At 40.5% G+C, this 20,971-nt stretch overlaps 2 protein-coding genes across 2 annotated transcripts; one reads left to right on the top strand and one right to left on the bottom strand.

Moving 5' to 3' along the window:
- The first annotated feature begins 4,688 nt into the window (after window positions 1-4,688).
- Window positions 4,689-7,765, top strand: LOC133724732 (probable auxin efflux carrier component 1b). Its single transcript, XM_062151561.1, has 6 exons — window positions 4,689-6,047; window positions 6,430-6,706; window positions 6,813-6,898; window positions 7,004-7,161; window positions 7,293-7,369; window positions 7,467-7,765. Exons 1-6 carry the CDS (start codon window positions 4,958-4,960, stop codon window positions 7,531-7,533), a joined length of 1,755 nt encoding a protein of 584 aa, XP_062007545.1. The 5' UTR covers window positions 4,689-4,957; the 3' UTR covers window positions 7,534-7,765.
- A 4,762-nt stretch (window positions 7,766-12,527) lies between these two features.
- LOC133724731 (protein STRICTOSIDINE SYNTHASE-LIKE 10) lies at window positions 12,528-15,993 on the bottom strand. Its single transcript, XM_062151560.1, has 3 exons — window positions 15,556-15,993; window positions 13,971-14,234; window positions 12,528-13,358 (listed from the first exon to the last, which is right to left on the bottom strand). The coding sequence occupies exons 1-3, from the start codon at window positions 15,816-15,818 to the stop codon at window positions 12,791-12,793; spliced, it is 1,095 nt and encodes a 364-aa protein (XP_062007544.1). The 5' UTR covers window positions 15,819-15,993; the 3' UTR covers window positions 12,528-12,790.
- Window positions 15,994-20,971: the final 4,978 nt, after the last annotated feature.

Below are 20,971 nucleotides of genomic sequence, written 5' to 3'. Positions count from 1 at the left end.
AAACTTGTAAATTCTTTATCTTTGATTTCGTAAATTTGTATATTCTTTGATTAATTTGTTTCTCACATGTTAGCACCCTCAATCCCCGGTTTGTTCGATACCCTATTTGCTCTATACTAACGATGATATTTTTCAGGGTTTAAATTGACGATGCTTTTGCACGTATCAATCACTGGCTCAAAAACCTTCCTCTTCGTTAGAGAATCCAACTTAACATGGATCGCATCTTTCCATTTAGGCCAAATCTCTCTACGTTGGCATTCATTCATGAACGGAGCGTGGTTCGATATCATCTGACTCAACAAACTCATGCACAACGAAATGCTCAACTACATCATCAATTATGATGGAGTTTCTATCCCACGTCTCATGTACACTAGTGTAAGTTTCATAGAGCTTTATATTCTCAGAAATAGGTTCTGACGTTGAGGCGTCCCCCAACGATAACCATCACCCGGAAGATACTCATGAGACAGATTTTGAGTCTTGATGATCAAAGGATTGGAATGTGCCAAAGTATCCTTCAAACCCACGGGCCTCTCATGCATCCTAGCTGGGGCCATGGCCTGTAACGCCAGAGTGCCACTCTCTTTGGCGTTGGCGCCATGCCTACCTGCGTGTAGGGTGGCGCTACGTCCTCTCGTAGGGACGTCCTTCCTTGTAGGCATGTTTGCAGCATATTTGTGTTATCTCGTCATTTTAGTAGGGATCGAGATGAGACATAGTGGGGACAGACCACAACAATTCCTGTCGTTCCTACTGAACATCTGTGTTCTTATCTCCCCCTAACGATGGGAAGACTGTCTCATCAAAGTGACATCCGCAAATTTAGCGGTAAGGAGATCTCCTAGCAAGGGCATCAAGTGGTGGACGATTGTTGGAGTCTCAAATCCAACGTAGTTGCCCATTCGTCTGTGAGTGGCAGTGGGTCGTAGACGAATTAACATATCTGCATGCGAACTACCATCATAGTCGTTTCCGCGAGACCATATGGGTGTGTACATGAGGATATGATGTCCAACATCATTCCCTAATGCAATAACCATCAAAAGTCTTCGATGTAAACTCTCTAGCATAGTCAAATCCAATTGACTGAATATGATGATTCGGGGAGTGAGCTCGTTTGCGTGGACAATCGCACAACACGTGACCAGCGTGTTTGCGTGTCAACCAACATCATGAGATATTTAAACGTCCGCAGGTTGGTTGAATCAGTCCATAGAATTCCCATGGGTTCTATGTAAGAACAAAATGAGTATTTTCATATCCTTTGCATAGGACGGTCTCAGTCCTAATTTCCCTAAAGAACGGGCTTTGTAAATCGAGCGATAGGCCTTAGAAGCAACCAATGAAGATTGTGGTTGGGCCTGAGCGTCTGAAACGCTATTTGAAGCAAGTTGGTGATTGCAGCATCACCTGGGGCGCCATCACCATGATGGACGCCATCCATGGCATCATGGATAGGGACTATGCCAGCCCTAGGCTGGTGGTGGACGGAGGCGGTGCCCTAGGCAGCAGCGTCGGTCGCACTTAGTCCAGGAATCAACTTTTGATTCATGCTTCATTTCGCTCGAAAGAAAGGATGTCCATGTGAAGTCTTTAGTAAACGGATCGTCATATCATGACTAGGATGACCTATCATGTTGTGACAAAGCCAATATGTGTCTAAATCCAAGAGATCTTCTCTCATAACTTTATTGGATTTAATAGCTCAAATAGTGACATAGAGTCCACTAGAGAGACACATAAACTTCTCTAAGATGCGCCTTTGTTCGCAATCATTAGAGGTATTGCAAAGGAACTCATTTCCGTTCTCTACATGCATTTTCGCATGGAATCCGTTGGCTATTCATAGGTGCGATTTGCCCTAGGAGCGTAGAGAGTTTCTGTGACAGTAATCAAGGTGCCATTTGGCAAAGGGGAACTTGGGCTATTCCATGTCCTTGAATTAATATTGATGGACTAGCCATCGTAGTCACAAAGTCATATGCTCAGAATCAAAAATTGAGACATAACGAAAAGAACTCAAAATTTTATTCATAAGCCAATGGAGTTACATCATTGTCTCTTTGACCAAAGAAAATCTAATCTAAAATGCTAGCTAATGCAAAACAATGGTAGTCGTCTAACTTTTTTCGGTAATTCCAAAATAAATGTGACCAGGTGAGTAGGGAGATGTCGGTGGAGCAAGGCTCGCTTAAGTACCACTAATCTCAGAACCTTCCTAGACATCACACTTACTTTGGGTGAGCCTACTTTGAAGAAAGACTAAACCAATAGCGCATACTACAAAGTATATGGCAATTGTCTATTACATCTCTTGGAAAAATAAAGACTTAAACAGAATTGGCGATCTATTGATCCCAGCCAGATTTGTAGTCTTCAACCCTTCACTCTAAATCAGCTTCTTGATCTTCTTGTTCCACCTAGTGAGCTCCTCTTACTTCACAATATGCTTTGTAGGCGGTGACAATTTCTTCACGAGCTCTACAAATGTGTGCCCAATGACTGGATACTCCACATCGAGAACATACATCTCTTTGCTCAGACTCCATTGATTGAGGTGCTTTGAAAGCGTCATTTAGATGGCTCTTAGTGTTGGTGGCGCCACCAACCTGGCCAGAGGCGTTGACTCCCTCTCTTTCCACATTGACCTCTTCGGTTCCGTGTTCGCCTATTTTGGCGGTTACCTTCCCAAGTAGAGCGATTATATGGACCAGAACGTCCAGAAGTATCCCTAAGATTAGGGTTTTGCTCTTGGCGCCCTCTCTTAGGGGCGCGACTATAATTGGATTCCGGAATATGCTCTGTTTCCACGGATCTCGAATTATAGTTCTTCACAAGGATGTTGTCTTGCTTTTCAGCGACATTCATAGCTCCAATGAGCTCATGAAACCTTGTGATCCGTCCTGTAGTAACATCGATTCGATAATTCTTAGCAGCCATCAATGCAGAGACGGGGAAGGTAGAGAGAGTCTTGTCAATCAACATTGCATCTGTGATCTCTTTATCACAGAATTCCATTAAGGATTTAATGCGAAGTGTTTCCGAGTTGTAGTCAAGAACTGACTTGAAATCACAGAAGCGGAGGCTATGCCATCTGACTTCTAGGTCAGGAAGAAAGGAGTCACGGACGTTGCCAAATCGTTCTTCGAGTGAGACCCACAGCTTTCTGGGGTCTTCTTCATTCATACACTAGTACTGGAGCGAATCATCCATATGACGAGTCATTAGGATGATGGCTTTCGCCTTATTTGCCTCTAAGGCTGCTCTATTTGCTTCCAAAGCTTGAGCTTGCTCAACAGTTAGCACGTCCTGGCTAGGCTCGAGAATCGTATCCAGGATTTCATCGGCCTTGAGATGCTGGCGGACATCATGAACCCACCTGTGATATTCAGAGCCAGTTGTTCCCAATGGAGCAAAGTCCAATTTGTTCAGGTTACTCATCCTGAAAGAGAACAAGAAATTAGGGTTAGTTTCGGAGCGTAAAAGGCTACCACGAAAACATATAAAATTTCTGAGCGTAATCGCTACCAAGAAATTCAATTCCAAGAGGTATTGGATTAGGTCGAAACAATGACGTAAGTGGTCGATCATAAATTCTCTACAAACTCTAAGTTTGGAGATCTCAACAAGCTCCAAGCTTGGAGTGAGCACGAACCCCCACAGGTCGGCTTAATTAGGTCTCCCCTATGATGAAGAAAGGGGGGTAGAATAAGGGAGTTTGCAAGTCCCCGAGAAAAAGAAGAGAAATTGAATAAAAACTCAAAAAACGGGAACTTTTAGTAAAAAATACATTGAAATAGGTCGCCGGAAAATTTGGCCGGAAAAAGTCATCGGTGGAGGTCAGAATAGTAACCGGAAAGTTGACGGGTGCTGACGTGGCGCTGGTCCGCTGGTGATGTGGCTGATGACAGCTTGCTGACATGGCAGAGTCTGTGGCAGTGGGCCTGGGCCTGCTGCCCCACTTTTTTTTTTTTTTTTCTTCCTAGCCGACCCCCTTTTCTTTCTTTCTGGGCTGCACGCTTGCGCTGGGCTCGGCTGCTGTGTAGGTGCAGGGAGGAAAGGAGGCTGACGGTTCACCAGCGTGGAGCAGCTCTGCAGGCCGGTTCAAGAACTTTCCGGCCGTAATTTTACCGGTTCCTAGCTTCTGGGTTTAGGGCGCCTCTGGTGGTAGAAATTCACGGTAGAAGGCAGACTGGAAGAGAGTGAACCGGTCAGAGGACTCTAGTTATCTTCTTGCGGCCGGTTCGAGGATGGCGCCGCCGGTTCTGGACTCCTGGGATTAAGGGCTATAATATATGCTGCGGTGGTTGCTAGGATTTGAAGGCTACAATTTTAGGGTTTCAGGGTTAGGCTTCGTGCTGATAACGTGTTGTAGAGAAACTGAAATTGAGAGAAATTTGCTGTGTGTTCTCATTAATAATAGGGGCCTCTTTATATAGAGGATTACAATGCATAGAGTCTGAATCATACAAGGAAAGATAATCTCTAGATTCTTCTAATTAAACCCTATTACCACTAGATCAAGTAACCTAGAGTTTGGATCAGACACACAAATATGAATTTACTTGAACCATAACTTTTTATTCTACAATTCAATTCAAGATGTTTTTTTGGGGTCGCCTTCCCAAAAGACTAGATAAAGCTTCTGAAAAGCCTTGAGCTTTTATTTCCCTGTCTGCCATTAAAGTATAGGTGCCTTAAATATAACCCCTTGCTTCCCTACTCCCATCCCCACTTGCCTACTCTGTCTGTGTCCCTTTTGGTCGGGAGAATCAACCCATTTTTCCGGCGATTCCTTTCATTTTCTCTTGATTTTCTTCTCATTTTCCTTCTGTCCACCTTTATTACATACCTAGTCTATATCTCTTATGTAAATTGTGGGTTTTCAGCGAATTCTCACAACTGGATACTCCTCAATAGCCCATTCAAAAACAGAGAAGAAGAAGAAGACATGATCAGCTTGGGAGACCTGTACCACGTTCTGACAGCTGTTGTGCCACTCTATGTGGCCATGATTTTGGCCTATGGGTCAGTGAAGTGGTGGAAGATCTTCAGCCCCGATCAATGTTCTGGCATCAACCGCTTTGTGGCCCTGTTCGCCGTTCCTCTGCTCTCCTTCCACTTCATCTCCACCAACAATCCATACGCCATGAACTACAGGTTCATAGCCGCAGACACGCTTCAAAAAGTCTTAGTCTTGGCGGTCCTAGCCATATGGTCAAGAACCAGCTCAAGAGGCTCTCTGGAGTGGTCCATCACTCTCTTTTCCCTTTCTACTCTTCCCAACACTCTGGTGATGGGCATACCCTTGCTAAAGGGCATGTATGGAGACTCCTCAGGGACCTTAATGGTCCAAATAGTTGTCCTCCAGTGCATTGTTTGGTATACTCTGATGCTCTTCTTGTTCGAGTACAGAGGAGCTAGGATCTTGATTGGTGAGCAGTTCCCGGACACTGCTGCCTCCATCGTTTCCTTTCGCGTTGATTCCGATATCGTTTCTTTAGATGGGAAAGAGCCGTTACAGACTGAAGCCCAGCTCGGAGAAGATGGGAAACTCCATGTCACTGTCAGAAAATCCACCAGCTCTCGCTCTGAAATCTTCTCCAAACCATCCCTTGGACCCAACACTGGTGTTTCCTGTACCCCAAGGCTTTCCAACTTGACTAATGCTGAAATCTACAGCCTTCAGTCTTCTAGAAACCCAACTCCCAGGGGTTCCAATTTTAGTCACACTGATTTCTATGCAATGGTGAATGGGAAGAACATGAGTAATGTGAGTCCAAGGCTGTCGAATTACGGCTATGATGAAGAGGCCACCGGTGTCGGCATGAGACCACCAAGTTCCATGCAGGGGTATCCTACGCCTCCCAGCACCGGAATATTCTCTCCGGTGGCTGGACCCAATGCAACTGCCAAGATAAAGCCCAATGGGACTGATGCCACTGGTAAGGATCTTCACATGTTTGTTTGGAGCTCGAGTGCTTCTCCAGTCTCAGAAGGAGGCATTCATGTTTTCAGAGGTGGAGTTGCTCACCAGAAAGGTTTGAAACACTAATCTCAACTCTTTTGGCTGTATTAGATTGTTTTGTGTGCCAACATATTCTGGTATAGTTCTTTGCTATTTTGGAATTTTCTATTCATTCGTGCAAATGTATTTGTTTTTTGTCTGTAAATTGTTTGTATTGGCGTGGGGGTTTGTATATTCAAGGTTTCGTTTGTATTGGCGTGGGGTGAAGTGGGGTTTGTTAAAACTTTGTTTCTGTTTCGCATTCCCCATTTTCGTCTTCTTTCTTAATTTTCAACCCAAATGTCCCTGTTTCTTTCTTCTCATTTTGTCATTACCAGTGGTGTGATTGTCTCAAGTCGTTTTATCTTGTTTTCGTAAGCAACTATTCATTTTTTTTTGCAATAATGTTGGTTTAGATCACGATGAGTTTGGGCGAGATGAGTTCAGCTTCGATAACAGACCAGTTTCTAATGGGATTGATCGAGAGGGTCCGGTGCTTTCCAAGTTGGGTTCCAGCTCCTCCACCACTGAACTCCACCCAAAGACTTGTCATGGTGAATCAAAGGCCACAGCAATGCCACCAGCTAGCGTTATGACCCGTCTCATTCTCATTATGGTCTGGAGGAAACTCATTAGAAACCCAAACACGTACTCCAGCCTTATTGGCCTTACCTGGTCTTTAGTCTCATATAAGTAAGCATATGTTGAATTTCTACAAACAATAGTTGTATAGCACTTTTAATTTGTATAGATACTTCCCGCGTTCATAGCTAACTAATCAAAACATGTGATTTTTCAGGTGGAACATTGTTATGCCTGCAATCATAGCCCGTTCAATAGCCATTCTTTCTGATGCCGGTCTTGGAATGGCCATGTTTAGCCTTGGTATGTTAGGATTGTAGAAATGTCATTTCTTAGCGATTGTGCTACAGAGACTACACAACTTTGTGTGGCTATTACTTAGCAGCTCAAATTCTAATTGGTTTGCAGGATTGTTCATGGCATTACAACCAAGGATGATTGCATGTGGGAACAGAATTGCTAGCTTTGCCATGGCAGTTAGATTCCTTGCCGGTCCTGCTGTCATGGCAGCAGCCTCACTTGCTGTGGGACTGCGAGGCGTTCTGCTACACATTGCCATTGTTCAGGTGAGCAAGTTTTGCTACAAACTCTGCTAGATACATATACAAGAATACTAGAATAGCCTCCTTCACCAGATTTGAGTTATAGCAGCACTCTGTTTCCAGTTGATGACATTTATCGTGTGGTTTCATTTCAGGCAGCTCTTCCACAAGGGATTGTGCCCTTTGTGTTTGCCAAGGAATACAATGTTCATCCTAACATACTGAGCACGGGGTTGGTTTTGTTGGAACATTTCTGATTATTGTTTTACTTATGGGACGTACACTTGCATTCATCGATCTGATATGAGGTTGTTGTTTGTTTTGTGCAGGGTTATTTTTGGGATGCTAATTGCTCTTCCTATCACATTGGTTTACTACATCGTTCTAGGACTTTAAATCTCAGTGCAATAACAGTAGTTAGTTGAAATTAAGGTAGCTCCTAGCTTGTCGGTTCTCACCCTTTTGGTACTGGGGTTTTGCTGCTAACAGAAGAACAGAAGAACGTAGAGAGGAAAAAGAAGAGATGTAATGATGAGAGATATTAATCCAGAATTGAGGTTTTTGTTTTTGGGAGCAGTATGTATCTTTGTTGCCTTTATCTATAAAATGCTTCGGCTTTTGTTTGGTATTTTGATGAAAATGAAGATGGAAGATCCTCTACTTTTGACCTCTCTTGGTCAGAAAAGATATGACCAAATTGGAATCTCTATGACTCTATGCAAATATTTTCGAAGCAAACCAAACCAAACATTGAATGCTTTGTGTAAAAAAACAGAGATAGTAGTGAATGCTTTGTATGAATCTGCAAGAAAGCATCTGAAACCAAAGAAAACAGTAAATGCTTTGTCATGTCAGAAGGAAAAAGTGGATGCTAGTTGTCACTTGTAGGTACTAGAGAGAGAGAGAAGCGTAGGCCGCATAGCAGCCTATGGACATGAGGTTGTCGGTTTGCTTCACTTAGGTTTTGGTCTCTCCATTGGGGAACACGGATGGGCGTGCTAGCCTGCCTCCGCGAAACCTATAAATTGCATTCAGACAGATAAACCCCCAACATGCCTAGATAAAAAAGAAAATTAAAACAAGGTAAACGTTGATATTGTAGGTTTTTTTTTTCAATGGGCTAGTGTGGTTCAGTCTTGATTAATGAAACTACATAATACAAGGAGGATGACATAGAGTCTGAACCCCAGAGTTAAAATAAATATTAAGATTATATCATGAAATAATAACAGGAGTCTTCATAAAATTTATGTATTCTAACATGCACTAATTAGCAAATAGTGCACGACTGACTACTCCATTTAATTTGACAAAGCGGTGACATAGCGAAAAAATAATTCTATCAGAGAGAAGCATCATTACAAATAGCACAACTTTCCTATTATGTTGCCGCACATAAATAAATCCGGCAACACTCTGTTTCATCCTACCACTATAAGGTTGCGTCAATTTGATCAAGTAAACAGCTCGACGCCTAGATAGGTCAGACAAAGCACACTGAGTGTGCAATCCGGAACTAGAGCCCATGTCGCCATACCAAAAAATGGTAAGTACTTATTATCAGTATAAGACCACATCTAACTAGAATTAAAAAGCAATAAATCAAAGCAAAAAAATAATATAACATGGGACCAAGGCCAAAGCCCAAGCCTAAACGCTGGCAAGCCAAGGTCCAAGTTGAATACGGCAGAGGCCCAGATACCAGCCTTTCCGTCCCGCCACCGGCAGCCTCTCCGCCATCACCTGTGTGCGCCAAGAAATCGCAGGCCATCTCTCCCTCCTACCATCATTCTCCAAATGCCAGCAAGGATCTCCAGCCCTCCCAACGACCCCGATCTTTGGATCGGATCCTAGCAACCCAAACCAGATCGGAGCTTTCTGATCGGATCTAAGCACTGCAGATCCCAATAACGTCGCCAAAATAGTCCAACAAACCCAATCCGTCCGCCAAAAAAGGAATCTGAGATCCCTTCGACAACGGCCGCACAGCCCCACCCACCATCCTTCAACCCGCTGCTGTAACTCCCCTCGAAAACCTGTGATCTCTAATGAGAAACCTGCGCCGTCAACCTCGCCGCCTCCACTCTGACATGGTTTGTTTAGGGAGAACCCCACATTGTCCATAATGGACCCATCACACCAAAAGTGAAAGGGACCCGTCCGGCCACACCCACCCCTTGTCGACGAGGTTAGAGGCCCTCGCCGATTCGGAGAGCTGTCAGACGAGAAAGGATTTACGACTGAAAACGAGATTTGGGATACTCGCGTGCGGCGCGTTCTTTGAGAGCAAAAAAGTTTTTCAGTGCAAGGAACAATTTTAAAACAGTTGAAATCTTTCTTGTAGTTTTTTTTAGAAGAGAAGAAATTTTGTTATTGTAGTTAGAGTATCTCCAACAATTTTTTCTATAAAATCTTTATCACACAGTGATTCAAAAGTTAAAATTTCTATCACATTCTCCACAATTTATTATTCATAATTAAATATGGTAATATTTTTTAAATTTAGAAAATGTAGTGAAATAATTATTGACGGTAATTAGTATACAGTAAAATCTCCATAAATGAATGTTCGATATTAATAATCTCGATTAAATAATAAATTTCTCCAGTCCCGACTTGAGACCAGTGTATATTACTAACAATCTCGCTAGATGCATAATGTAATATTTTTCCAACTATCCTTAAGGACCACTAAATATATAAAGTAATAATTGATGAAAAAAATGAAATAAATATCGTAAAAAATATTAGTAATTGTTGAAATACATAAAAGAAATAGTACATAAAAATTCAAAATACAGATTAATTAAGGAACTTTTTTTTTTAATCAGGTAAAAAACTCAAATGCTACAACTAGTAATTCGTGAGTCGAACTCACAACCTCTCACTTACGAATGAGAGACTATGCCACTAGACCAAATGGTACTGGGCTTAATTAAGGAACTTTTAACAATTTCTATTTTCTCAATTTAACTAATTCTCAAAATATCCTTTTGTAGTCCTTTGCTTTTTCCTTGTGTCTTAACCGAATTGAACTTCGGCCCCGTTTGGGATTGCTTCGCTTTTAAAAAAATCAGCTTTTGTTCAAAATTTTAGATTTTAATGTGTTTGGTAAATAAATAAAAAGTAGCTTTAATGAAAGTTATAGGTCACTGGCAGCAGATTTTAGAAGCAGCCCAGAGGTTGCTTTTAGAAGCCGTTGTGGATAAAAACACGCTCTGTGGTTGTTTTATGTACTGACAGCACTTTTAAAAATATTATTTACCAAACACGAAATTGTTTTAATTCACAACTGATTATTCTCACAACATAGCAGCAGCAGTTTTATTTAAAAGTCACAGCAATCCCAAACTAGCCCTTCATCTTTAATTTATTGCAATGCATGCACCAAATTTGGTATATTATTTTCATTTTCTAGCAAGTAGTTATTCAAAGTTATCACTGCTTGAAATGTCTCATTCGAAGAAACATTTGGTATAGCATAATTGTCATCTGAATCTTGATTATCTTCGATAGACAACTTAATCAAATTAGACTATGTTATATAATTCAACTAGGAATAACGTAGAACTCTCTCTAAAATGATAAATATCCATTTATCGATAGATGAATAAATTATTCATTTAACAATAATATAATAACCACTCTAAAGTAATAATTTTTTGTAGTCCCAATATTATTCATTTATAATGGTTTTACTGTAATTTAAAGATTAAACAAAGAAAAGAGTAAAAACAGAGTATGGTAACTCTTATGTTTTGTTAATTAGAATTCCCTAAGTTAGGGTTTGAGAGAACGCCACCCTTGGGTATGCGTTTCTGCAACTTCCTCCATCTCCGATGGAGCAAATTTCCGGCACTTCCCCTGGTGTCGCAGTCATCGAGTACGGTTCAGGCCGTCTCCCCCTTTTATATGTTACTCTCCAAGACGTCAAGGTCCTCCACCAGTGTTGAAGCGACTTCGTTCATTCCTCCTCAGATTGTTTCGATCTGGGCCTTGAGGTCGCTTTCAGTTCATCGTCCATTTGGATTGGGGATTGTTGGTGACTGGAAAATCTCGGGCAGGACATATCCGAGAGTCGGACGTTCTCGGCCATCTCGGGCAAAGCTCAAGTCGACGGTGCGCGGATCATGACTGGGGGCTCGTGAAGGGCTCCTGATGGGCCAGTTGTGGATCCAATTGTGCATTGGAGCGGCGATCCAAGTGGAGCAGTGCCTGGGCTTTCGGCTGGACCTGCGCTACATCCGATGGAGGTGGGTGGAGTCGTGCTGGTGGGATCGGGTTCTCCTACGTCGGGCGATGGGGCAACTGCCTAGGCCGAGATCCATTCGGCGGCCGGAATCTGGGTTTGGCTTTGGTGTTCGCTGCCCTACAGCTTTGATCAAAGGGGGTTGGGTCGGGCTGAGAAACAACCTTCCTCTGGTTCTTCGTGGGAACCTCCCCAAGGCTGGTGGGGTAGGCGGCGGCTCATTGAATCGAGCGGCCGACACTGGGTCTGGGTTTCTCCGGCAAGGGATGGCGGAACAAGGGAGGTTAGGGCAGGTTTGGGTGCCCATAGAGGTTTCGGGTGCCCAACTGGTTCTGGGGTTCTTTTTGTTTGGGCCATTCAAGATGGGCCTTTATTTGGCCTTATATTAATATATTCTGTTTGGATCTGCATTTGGGACTCAGGAGACTTTTTCGGGACGCTGTTTCCTACTATACTTTGGAATTGGAATTGCGGCAACTTAGGTAGAAGATTGCTCTCTACTCGACGTATTATTTTGTGTGGGGTGGGCAAGGTTGGTCACACTACCGGCGGTTATCTTGATAGAAGGTTACCCTCTATTCGACGTACTTATATGCGTGGAAGCATGGTCGGCTATACTATTGGAACCGTTTTACACAGCCCGGACTCTGTCCTGGGCGTCATCAAATGCTTAATTGCATCCCTTCGTACCTTTGTTAAGTTTTATTTCCAATGCTTTATTGCATCTAGTATTTCCCTTATTATTTTATATTTTGATGTAGTTTCTACATCTTTAAGTTGTAATTTTTCTTATGTTTATTATTAATAAAATGGTTGACTATTATTCTAAAAAAAAAAAAAAAGAGTAAAAACTTTCAAAATTATGATTCTCTATAATTTTTGAGTTTGTTGTGAATATAGAGATTTTTGTTTTCTCTCTCTTCACTTTCTCTAAAATAGTAAAAGGTATAGGGAGCCTGTTGTAGTAAAAAAAAAAAAATGCATACTTTTCCCAAAAAAAAAAAGAAAAATAAATTCACTACCTTACATTTTTTCTCAGTTGCTTCCCACAGAAAACATAGCCCAGAGATTTTATATGGCATACTTGGCACACTCCTATGGCAAAACTCCTTTTGTTAAAAAAAAAAAAAAAAAAAAGGAGTACTACAAAGTTTCATTTGTTTTGTCCCCTCATGGAACCAATAGATGGAGTTTATTTATTTATTTTTTTTCATTTTTTAATTGCACGAACAAAATCAAATTACAACTTGGTCTTTCCACTTACAAAAGGGAGACTAATGTGACTAGACCATACGGTACTTGGCAGATGGAGTTTTATTACTTGGAACGTTTCTGTTTTTGAGAAAAAGATGCAGAAAATTCACAAATCAAAGATGTTCCCATATAATTACATCAAGGTACCTCCTACAGGTTATAAATCCCTAGAAAAGGCATTAAAACTGACCCAATCCACAGTTTCCCATCCTTCTCTTCTACTTCACTGATAAACCTCATGCTCCTTCCCTCACAATCTTCCAAAACTTGCAAAACCTCACCTTTCTCGCTTAACTTTATAGCAGTTGCATGAGCCTTTCCTCCTACTAGAAGTGAATGCAGTCGCTTAAAATCTAGGGGAAGCTTTAGGAGCGACTTTCCAGCCCACGTGTTAGATACCAACCACTTTGCGAAAAGTCCCCTCTTTGCATGTAGTGCAACCCAAAACTCGCCTTTCGAGTTCCTTCGGATATTATCTGGGAATCCCGGAAGCTCAGTGAAAACATCTGTATATCCAGCATTTGGACCCTGAAGCCAAAGCCTCAAGATCCTGCAATTAGTGGTTTCAGCTACTAGCACAAAAGAGTGGTCTTTGCTCAATGCAACACCATTGGCAAAAGCAAGACCTTGTAATAAAACCGTGACTTCTTGGCTAGATATATCGTATCTTAGTAATCTGCCAGTCTTGTCTCCATTCAAAATTGACGACATGAATTGCCTGCAAACTCAAGAGAGCATAAAATTGTATACTTGTCAGTTGTCAGTTCTTTTAGCAAAGAATCTCACCATATAGCATAGAAGGAAAAGCTTTTTCAGCCAATATTTTGTCCAATAGGAACCTAATGGAGCAGTAAAAATATAAAGTTTAAACACAAGGATTTTAGATTTCTATTGTCTCAAGGCATATGGAGGAATAGAACACCAAAACTAAGAAATATTAAATCTTGCTATCAGTTGAATGTTTAATTTGAATCCTCTTTCACTTGGATGCTGAGACACAAATGGTTCATTCTATAGATACAACATATCTATATTTTGCACAAAAATTTTTCATACTTTGAGATTACAGTGATCATGGAAGCACCAGCTGTCTAGTACAGCTCAATGAATTGCACTGAGATGCATGTGTTTCTGTCAAAGTTTAAAAAATAATGCAGGTTAATCTGTTAAAGGCTACAAACGTTTGGCATGTCCTTCATGTCCAACCATTGGACACCCACCACCATCATCTTGTTGCTAGAATATAAAATGAATTAAGCTGCTGAAATGAAAATTCTCCTTCAAATCAATTTCAAAACCTAAGGTCATAATATGTTGCTGCTAAAATTACCTTCTGTGGAAGATTGTACTCGAATCAGTGAAGTAAATTACATCCTTCTGCTCATCAATGTCCATATCATTGGTGAAGCGAAGCCGCTGACCTTCAACTTCTTTAACCACTTGAGATGCTAAACCTCCAGCAGGACCTACTACTTGTAAACCAAGGTATGCATCAGCAATATAGAGATCTCCAGTTTGCTTATGGAACCTTAGTCCTAAAGGTCTTCCACAAACATGCTCCAGTTCTGGTGCAAAAGGCCTAACGCATTCCTTCCTTGAAAACAAAAGTTTCAATCATATGAAGACTTCATTGCTAAAAATTAAAAAAATAATAAAATAAAATCAATTAAAACCTAACAAAGTAAAAAGTATTCCTATAAAAAAGATACTATGAGACATTCATTTGGATTAAATTTAACTGAACACAAGTTGGAGAGTAATTATTAATCACTATGAGCAACGCTGAGTAGTACTCCATTTCCTCTGAGCTCCAAATGAGTATGCACGTATCTCCTTACCCTAAATTTCCGGACAGTCCAACATGAAATACTTAGGGAGTAGTTTCTTTGGTCACATTAGATGGGATAAAATCCTTGACCAATTGTGAACCTAATTCTTTTCCCATTCTCCCTCACCACCTGGGCTCACATGATGTACTTAAATAGTAAACCTCATTTTTTGGTAAGGGAAGAGAAGAAAACTGATGCTAAACCTCTTGGCATAGCATAATCATGCAACAACTTTAGAAATGTAATCCATCTTTGTGCATCACATTTCACAAACAAAAATATACAATATAGTTTCTTCTACTACTTCTAGAGTAAGACTAGTCTATTTCAGAAATAAGACTAGTCTATTTGACAGTATCATAATCTAACTCCTAAAATTTATTAGGGAGAGAACATAATTCTGTCAAATTGAATCCAGTACATATGACCAGATTTAAATGTATGTCACCTCCTAATAAGTACAACACGACATGCTAGAAATTGTGTTTGGTCAATCTCAGATTCTCAGCTGTTACTTACAACTGAAACTTGAAACTTTATACTTAACCTTTTTGTTAACCAAGGAAACTCTAGGTTAATAGAGTTCCACTCTCTGTCAGCAAATGAGGCACCCTATTCTGCGGTGAACCTATAAATTATATAACAGCGCTTTGATATGCAGTGACTACTTAATCCTCTAAATTCAGAAACTGTTTCTATCAGGCTGGTTTATCCAAATGCAGTGTCTGGTGTGCTTTGCTCTACTTTAATTCACTCTTGTATAGCAATACATCTTTCTAGTTATTAGCCTTGGATTAGTACTTAAATGGTTTAGTATTGTAATTTTCATCTATATTTTAATGAAAGTATGTTACCTATCCAAAGAAGAGAAATTCAAAGAAGAACAATAGTAATAACAATTAAAGCATTGATGAAACTTGCTGACAGAGCATCGTATTCTTTTAGCATTTAAATAGATATTAATCCTATGGTGAACTTGAAGTTTACTTTAATTGGATCATGAACTATATGAGACTTATGTCAGAAGCAGCTGAAGTTGAGCTTGAAGCAGCTATGGTGTAAGTGATTGTTGAAATGGTTAGTTACCTTTGAGATGTGGTGACTGCGAAATCAGTCCAACGGCGGTCGTTTTGATCCCACTTGAGGATACGACCATCGGCGACACCGGTGTAAGGCCCATCACCGTTGGGGTCGAAAGCAAGACTCTCCGGTCCGACGGCTCCAGTCACTTGGAGTATTTCGGAGGTGTGGAGAAGGTCGTGGGAACCTGGGATTGGACCCAACTTGAATAACTGGAGACCCAAAACTATGGCCACTGTTGCTGCGCACAACGTTAAATTTGGCTTCATCGCTTTCTTTTCTTCTTCTTCTTCTTTTGCTTCAAGATTGCAAACTTAGAAACACAAAATACGAGCACCCTGTATCTGGGGATGTTCCTACGGAGTCGGGAGGAGTCAACTATTATAAGTCGTCAGTCTTATAAGAAAAGCTGATAAAGGGTGTGTACCAATTACATTGTGCTTCTCTTCGGGTAAATCAGGAGGCCGCCAAACAAAGATCCAAAGGAAAGTAATAAATCTTTAATTTTTTTTTTTTTGTAATTATATTACAAGAGAATGGAACCATCTAATTTATTATTATTACATTGTAAATTATGTCAGAGTTCAATTTTCTTTACCATTTGAGGTATCCTAAGATCTCGTTTGGTCCGTGGAATGAAAAACTTGGGAAAATAATTTCTTATGTTTGGCACGCTCAAGGAAAGAAACAATTTTCCTGCATAAAGAGAAGATAGATCCCATTGGATGGGGTTTCTGGATCAAAACATTGTTCACTACTTTTTTTTATATTTGTTTCCACCCGTCAGGTCAGGTCAATGGATCAAGACATTGTTCATTCAATATTCTATTAATTTATTCATTATAAATGAGAAATATATGATGTAAATAAATAATATGATTAAATTCAGTTTACCCCCTCTAAGGTTTGGGGGTAATTTCATGTTAGTCCCTGTACTTTCAACTTAATCAGTTTACCCCCCAAGCTTTCCAATTTCAATTAACCGTGTCTAATTTCTACTATTCCGTCCAATTTGGACCGTTAAGTCTGACTTTTGAGGGATAAAATGGTCATTTCAAGACAAAAAAAAAACTGAAAAAAAAAAGGAATTTTTTTTTTCTTTTTTTCGTTTTTTTTTTTTTAAAAAAAATTTTCTGTTTTTTTTTTTCATTACATTTTTTTTTTATATATAAATTTTGTCTTCAACCTATACACCACAAGTTATAATAGGTTTATAAAAACAAAAAGATACTCTAGGTGGTTGAAATTCTCCCGCTCATATACGATATTTATGATATATCTCCGATAAAGAGAAGAATCTTAGGATATATCCCCAATAAAGTGAAGAAATGTCTGTGTAAAATTATTTTTTACAGATATTTACAGATAAAGTGTAAAATCGTGAAGAAATATCTGTGTAAAATCATTTTTTACAGATATTTATAAATAAAGTGTAAAATCGTTTTTTACGGATATTTCTTCACTTTATTGGGGATATCTCTTAAAATTCTTCACTTGATCGGAGATATATCACAAATATCGTAGATCAGCGAGCGGCTTTCAACCACCTAGAGTATCTTTTTGTTCTTATAAACCTATTATAACTTGTGGTGTATAGGTTGAAGACAAAATATAAAAAAAAAAAAAAAAAACAGAAAAAAAAATAAAAAAAAAATAATAATAAAAAACAGAAGAAAAAAAATAAAAAATTCCTTTTTTTTTTCAATTTTTTATTTTGGTCTTGAAATGACTATTTTAGCCCTCAAAAATCAGACTTAACGTCCAAATTATTAGATGGAATGGACACGGTTGAGGAGAATTGACAAGCTTAGGGGGTAAACTGATAAATTGAAAGGACAGAGACTAACATGAAATTACCCCCAAACCTCAGGGGGGTAAACTGAATTTAATCCTAAATAATAATGATGAACATTTTGGAAAACTTACCTTCTATTTCGCCGTTCTTCTTTGACGTGCGAGCATGGTTTCTGTTAGAAGTGTGATGGCAGGGGCAATCTCAGCGGTTAGTGTTGAGTGGTGGTGGTTTGTTGGGCGGCTGGGCTTGATTGATCTGGTTTGGGTCGCGGGCTCCTCTCTGGTCGGAAGGGCGATGGTGGGTTGTTGGATATGGATGCGTGTGCAGGCGCAGGAGCAGGGCGGTGTTGCAACGCCCGAAAGGTCAGGCTCCGGGCTCCCTTGGTCCGACAGGTGGTGCAGCACGCAATCCAGGTGCGATTTGGATGGCGGAGGATGGGCTGAGGGGCGGAGATCATGGTGGGTGGGGCGACGATGGAGGGGAGATGGTGTCTGGCCGTCAGGTGCGGTGGTGGTCTGGCGGTTATGCGACTGGACTGGTGATATCACGGGGGCGGGTTTGATATCTGGTTTGTGGGCTTGGCTAGTGGGTTGGTTTGTTCCCTTTGCTGATTGGGCCCGGATTGGCCATGTTTTACTTTTCTGTAGCTATGTTTTTCCAATTGTTTTTGTTTATTTCTATATTTTAGTTCAATTGCGCCATGTGCGAGCAATAAGTCCCTATATAGATTCTATAGGGCTAGTCGGGCCTTGTGCCAGTGTATGCTCTCTACGTGCCTTGTCTGGCCTAGCGAGGCGACGATCAATTGTTAAATGGTCGCAACCTCCTAGTGGCAGGATGAAACTGAGTGTCGTCGGATTTATTTCTCGGCGGCAACATAGTAGGAAAGCTGTGATTTTGGTATTTATGCTTTGTTGTAATCGAGTTATCTTTCCGTTACGTCACCGCTTTGTCAAAGCAAATAGAGTAGTCAATAGTGCACTCTTTGCTAATTGGTGCTTGTTAGAATACATGTATTTTGTAGAGTTTTCTGATATTATTTCAGGATGCGCTATAGATGCTTATTGTAATAAGGGGTTTAGGCTCAATGTCCCCCCCTTGTATTCGGCAGTTTCATTAATCAAGACTGGATGGTAGCCGCCCAAAGCCCTCATTTCAAAAAAAAAAAAAAAAGAAGAGATTTAAGGTTCATGGTTGATTGATTAGGAGTGGTCTTCAGAGGTAAGAAGTGTTCACAAGGTTTTCCCCCCTATAAAAAATTCAAAAAAAAAAAAAAAACTAAGCTCCGCTAAACCCTAGCTTGCCTCAAATCTGGCCGGCGAGTCTTCTCCCGACTTCCAAATATGCTAATGCAATAGAATATCCTTGTCTAGAACTGTCATGGAATCGTTTGCAATGAAACTCAGTGAGCCCTTATTGATCTCGTGCAAATGAAGAAACCAACCTTGATTTTCTTATCGGAAACTCTGGCTAAGTCAAATCATATCGATGCGATTATGCACCGAATTGGTTCTACTGGTAACCTTTGTTATGCACATAAAGAGGGATTCCCAAGGACTAGCTATGTTTTGGAGACACGACCTACACGTTGAATTTCGATCATCATCTCCCCATCATATTGATGTCAATGTTGGTGAAATAGGCAAACCTCCTAGTTATATATTCATGGGCATGTATGGTTTTGCAGTAAGGGGTGAGCGTACTCGGACTTGGGATCTGATGTGTTCATTGGTTGCAGAACAATGGTCTCTAGCCTGGCTTCTCGCTGGGGACTTCAATGAAATATTATGCCAAGCGGATAAATCTGGAGGCCCTCCCCATGCAGCTGCTCTAATGGCAAGGTTTAGGTAGACTCTGATCGACTGTAGCCTCTTGGATATGGGTTTTGTTGGTAGCCAGTTCACATGGTTCAACAAATATACGAAGGAGTGTCTTGACAAAGGCCTACAAACACATTAGTTGAGAACACAATATCCCTACAGTCGAGTGATCACCTTATCGCCAAGTGAGTCTAATCATTGCCCTGTCCTTGTGGAAATAAGAGCCGAAAAAAAAATCAAAAACGCACTGATTGCAAGCGTTTCAATTTGAAGAGATGTGGCATGATGATGAACGATGCATGGCTATTTTTCAACGTCATTAGGCTCAACCTACTACCGGTAACATTTTGAATCAAACAGGTTAGAAAATTGCTTCCATTAGGTAACACCTCATGGATTGGCACAATACTGAGTTTCAGAAACAAACGGCCGAGTAAAATAGTCTTCAGATGCAGATGAATGACATAATGCACAGTCTTTTCTCTTCTACACAATATGAAGAACAACGCTTATTACATGTTAGGCATAGTCAAATACTAGCTCAACAGGAGAAATATTGGAGGCAAAGGTCTAGGGCTGTGTGGCTCAAAGATGGAGACAGGAACTCGGCTTTCTTCCACCGTAAAGCCTCTAACAAAAAATGTCGTAACACCATTAAGGGTTTACATAATGCATAAGAAGTGTGGACTTCAAATCCTGATGAAGTAAAGCAGTTACTTCTAGAATACTACAATAATATTTTTGCTATTGAAGGTGCTGATGAAAAGTCTATTTCGGAGAGTTTCAGAGCAACCTCGTTGAAAGTCACACCAACTGTGAACATGGACTTGCTGCAGCCATATTCTGATGAGGAGACCAAAGCTGCTTTGTTTCAAATGCACCCTTCACAGAGCCCTGAACCTGATGGTATGCCTCCTTTCTTTTTCCAAAAATATTAGAGCATTGTGGGTTTGGATGTTTGTGTAGCAATTAGAAACTTTCTGGAACATGGTGATATTTAGGCTGCCTCCAATTTTACACATCTGTGTCTCATTCCAAAAATTGCAAATCCTACTGATGCATCTCATTTTCCTCCTATAGCTCTTTGCAATGTCATTTACAGAATAAGTTCCAAAGTTATTGCTAACAGATTGAAGAAGTGGTTCCCAGATATTATCTCACCACTACAAAGTGCATATGTGCCTGGACGTTTAATTTCTGACAACACCTTGATTGCTACTAAGACAGTGCAGTTTATGCATAAATTGTGGCATCAGGAAGAAAGTTTTTTCTCACTCAAATTAGACATTAGTAAGGCTTATGATCGCCTTGAATGGAAATTTTTTCATGCCATTTTGACTAAATTGGGTTTTGACTCAAGGTGGATTGATATGATTATGAGCTGTGTGAAATCTGTAACCTATGCTATTTTTGTTAATGGTGAGAAAAGCACAACAATTACCCCAACAGGGGGTATCTGGCAGGGAAACCCGCTTTCACCATATCTTTTTATTCTTTGTGCTGGGGGCTTGTCTGCTTTGATGTCTTGGGCGATTGAATCATGTTATGTTAAGGGCTTGAAGATGAGCCCATAGGCACCTACACTGCATCATTTATTTTTTGCAAATAATAGTTTTTTATTTGGGGAAGCTATTGTTCAAGAATGCCTCCACATTTGTGCAATCCTTGACACTTATGCAAGAGCCTCTGGATAGAAAATCAACTGTGAGAAAAGCAGTGTAGTTTTCAGTAAAAATGTGCATGTTGAGTTACAAGCTGACCTGGCTACAATACTTGAAGTCAAGTGTGTAGAAGAGCATGATAGATA

The sequence above is a fragment of the Rosa rugosa genome, chromosome 1 (genome assembly GCF_958449725.1).
Source record: "Rosa rugosa chromosome 1, drRosRugo1.1, whole genome shotgun sequence".
Taxonomy (NCBI): Eukaryota; Viridiplantae; Streptophyta; class Magnoliopsida; order Rosales; family Rosaceae; genus Rosa; species Rosa rugosa.
Note: the sequence above shows the minus strand (reverse complement) of the source record. Positions and strands in the feature narration are given on the sequence as shown.

Coding starts and splice junctions, on each gene's coding strand:
- LOC133724731 (XM_062151560.1), bottom strand. CDS start 15,818: ATGAAGCCAAATTTAACGTTGTGCGCAGCAACAGTGGCCATAGTTTTG. Junction 14,235..15,555: donor GCAGTCACCACATCTCAAAG/GTAACTAACCAT, acceptor TTTGTTTTCAAG/GAAGGAATGCGTTAGGCCTT. Junction 13,359..13,970: donor AGTACAATCTTCCACAGAAG/GTAATTTTAGCA, acceptor TTGAGTTTGCAG/GCAATTCATGTCGTCAATTT.
- LOC133724732 (XM_062151561.1), top strand. CDS start 4,958: ATGATCAGCTTGGGAGACCTGTACCACGTTCTGACAGCTGTTGTGCCA. Junction 6,048..6,429: donor TGGAGTTGCTCACCAGAAAG/GTTTGAAACACT, acceptor ATGTTGGTTTAG/ATCACGATGAGTTTGGGCGA. Junction 6,899..7,003: donor AATGGCCATGTTTAGCCTTG/GTATGTTAGGAT, acceptor ATTGGTTTGCAG/GATTGTTCATGGCATTACAA.